This window comes from Lactuca virosa, chromosome 4, assembly GCF_052849685.1.
Source record: "Lactuca virosa cultivar CGN04683 chromosome 4, Lactuca_virosa_CGN04683_v6, whole genome shotgun sequence".
NCBI classification, from domain to species: Eukaryota; Viridiplantae; Streptophyta; class Magnoliopsida; order Asterales; family Asteraceae; genus Lactuca; species Lactuca virosa.
This window is the reverse complement of record NC_136429.1, coordinates 265600399-265603490: the sequence shown is the minus strand read 5'-3', so window position 1 is coordinate 265603490 and position 3092 is coordinate 265600399. Positions and strand designations below refer to the sequence as shown.

At 34.4% G+C, this 3092-nt stretch overlaps 1 protein-coding gene across 1 annotated transcript; it reads right to left on the bottom strand.

The window, feature by feature from the left end:
• Positions 1–1992: 1992 nt before the first annotated feature.
• On the bottom strand, positions 1993–3092 carry LOC145108266 (protein SPIRAL1-like 2). The gene is made up of 3 exons (XM_079045296.1): positions 2972–3092; positions 2321–2601; positions 1993–2233 (listed from the first exon to the last, which is right to left on the bottom strand). The coding sequence occupies exons 2-3, from the start codon at positions 2594–2596 to the stop codon at positions 2147–2149; spliced, it is 363 nt and encodes a 120-aa protein (XP_078901422.1). The 5' UTR covers positions 2597–2601; positions 2972–3092; the 3' UTR covers positions 1993–2146.

Below are 3092 nucleotides of genomic sequence, written 5' to 3'. Positions count from 1 at the left end.
CATGTTCTTTGAGTTGACATGAATTAAGAAACAACTATTCCACATATATTTATTAGTTCAACTCAAGCATTATCAAATTATGTGACCATAGTGAGGAGAATACATCAACCACCATGATCTCAAAGAAATTCCTTAGTGTGGAATGGAATGGTAAAGAGTAAACCACACTCGTTGGACAGCTCACGCTAAGCCATCCTACGGCCCATTATATGAGGGTACAGTAGTTTTGGAACATTTTTTTTAAAGATTATTTGACATTTTGATTTATGTTTTATACAATTTGTTAAAAACAATCTTATAACAATTTCGTGTTTTTCCAAAATCAGTTTTAACCAACATATTTACTATTGCTAAAACCATTTTAACCAGTTTATCAACAATGAAAAAAAAAACATATTAAAACTAGATTTAAGACATTTTAGAAGGATTATGGAGCTCAAGAAGCGTGATGGAATTGTTTCTCATGTTGCCATATTAGAAGCAATCCAACTGTTTTAGCCCAAGGTTTTCATGACACTAAAATCACAATGATATTCATGAACTTATTTAGTGTGATCATGGACTAACTTAAATGATGTAAACTCATGTATAAATAAAAATGTATAGAAAATTGATTTTTCCTATTACAATATTAGACATTGCAAACACCGGAGAATCTGCATTTTACGTATTAAACCATCAACTGATTTTGACTACCTAAGGATAATATATACATAGAGTTCATTTGCCAATATTACAAACCATTTGTCCCTTTGGATTCATGAGTGCATTCGAAGCCACGTTTGAGTTTCTTGAAATGTCAAAATTTTCACTCACATAGACAAGCCTTGTAATATTAATGAACATGCATATATGAAGAGACGACTTTCAACCTAAAGTTCACGTTGCAAGTTTGAGCACATACCTTTAGATAAACATACATGCTCCAATTTCTAAGCACAAGCTTTCCAAATTAATTCATCCCTCAACATTATATTAAAAAAAATGGATTTAATTCATCCCCAACATTATATTAAAAAAAACAGGTACACCATCTTTAGTCTCATTCTTTAAAACCGTAAAAAAATCTAACTCAAATTACACAACTTCATCGGATACTCACGTCAGATTTGACCTCAAACCATTGGCAACGACCTTGAAATTGAAGAATTAATTATAGTTTTGACGCAAGTGTTGAGTTCATACAAGAAAATTTTAATATAAAATATAATGCACGTAAGGAAACACAACTGACCAAAGACTAGTATGTATGTTTGTTTTCATTATTATCATCTAAGTAACCCCTATCCCATCTTTATTTTTGTTTTAATGATTATTATTATTTCATTTTGAATTAATGAAACTTCTTTATTTTTATTAATATTAAATTTATTTATAAATTAATTAGATTTATTAAAAAAGAATTAAACTAAGAGGAAGTCATATGTGAACATTTCTTAGCTACCATATGTGATTTTTGTCTATTTTAGGTGGGACTTCTACTTATGATATGAATTGACACTACTTGTCTACTTCTAGTTTTTTATATAAATTCTCGAATTGCTGCATTAATTTACGCGATAAAAAGAATGCTGAGTGGAAATATTTTTTGTGCTGAATATTCCAATTTGTTTGGTAAGAATAGGATGACAATTTCTCCAATTTTCTGTTTTATGTTCAGAAATCATTTAAGAGCAACAATTAGTATGCAACAAATCACAGCATTGAGAAACTGATAACGTAAAAATAGAACTTTAAATCCACTTTTAAAGGAAACACAGATTTTGTGAGACAAATTGAAAAAAAAAGGCCTCAGATTAGCATGTTGCCACATTCTTCCTCGAATCAAGGACTCCATGGTAATCTCCATGGATGCGCAATTTTTGTCCTTGACACTCATGGCAAACATGTGTCCTCATAGGCAAAAAAATAATCAATCAAACAGAACTAAAGAAACTAAACAAACATAAATTTCAAAATGCAAATGAAACCAAAGAACAAGAGAGAAGAAGATTGGAATGATGGAGAAATATATTACAAATCTGAAGTCAACAAGTACCAAGAAATGGAAAGCAGGATTTGGTTTAACCATAACTAAGTCTACATTGACATCAAACCACACTTCTTACCTCTTATCTTCTAAGAATCAATGGTGGTAATTGGTATGTCATTTGCTAGTGCTACCATCACCAAACAGGTATCCCAAAGAAGATCCACCACCTGGTGCTGCATGAACCTTGGTTGAAGGTCGATCCTAACGTTTGAAAAACATAAAAAAGATGAACAAGAATTGTGAAAAAAAAAGTATGGAATGACGAATGAGTGATTGAATCATATATACCGTAAGAAAGTTTCCGGTGTTCTGTCCTTCAGCTCGGAAATAGTTGTTTTTCTGGCTACCCTGAATCCCTGCCGGAACCTGTTTTGTGATATCTGGCTGAGGCACGGTGGCTGTAGGCTTAGGAGGTGGCTCATTGGTGGCGGCAGCAACATGAACATGGTTCACCGGAGCTGCAGCCACCGGTTCTGTCCTGGCTGTGGTGGGCTTTGGCTCTCCGCTTCCGAACAGGTAGTCGAGCGAACTCTGTCCTCCGCCACTACTGACACCACGGCCCATGATCTCTGACAAAAAGAACAAAAAATCATCAGGACAATACTCAATTCCGAGATATCAAACAACAAATTCGATCTTTTTTCTTTAAAAAGAAGAACGATTCACGGACCCAGTCGCCGATACATTTACAGCATCAAATGACGAATTCCCTAAATCAGCACCATACATCTTAAAAAAACGAATAAATCAACGAATAAGGGCGAACATTTGCTCTAACACACACGGAAGTACAGATCCGCCATGAATTTGAAACTAGATATCGAATAGAGTACTAACAGTCGTATGAAAACCGGATTTCGCTACAATTCTGAGAAAACGTAATCGCAAAAAGCAAAAATCGAACAGGAACAGTGAAGTGTATAGATAGAAACCACTCACCGGTGTGCGTTACGGATCAGATCTGGATCGAAGCGAAAAATAGTGGAGAACAACTGTTGTCGGTGTTATATATTGCGACCTTCCGCCGCTCAAATCTATCCAGCTTCAATTTAGACCGGAC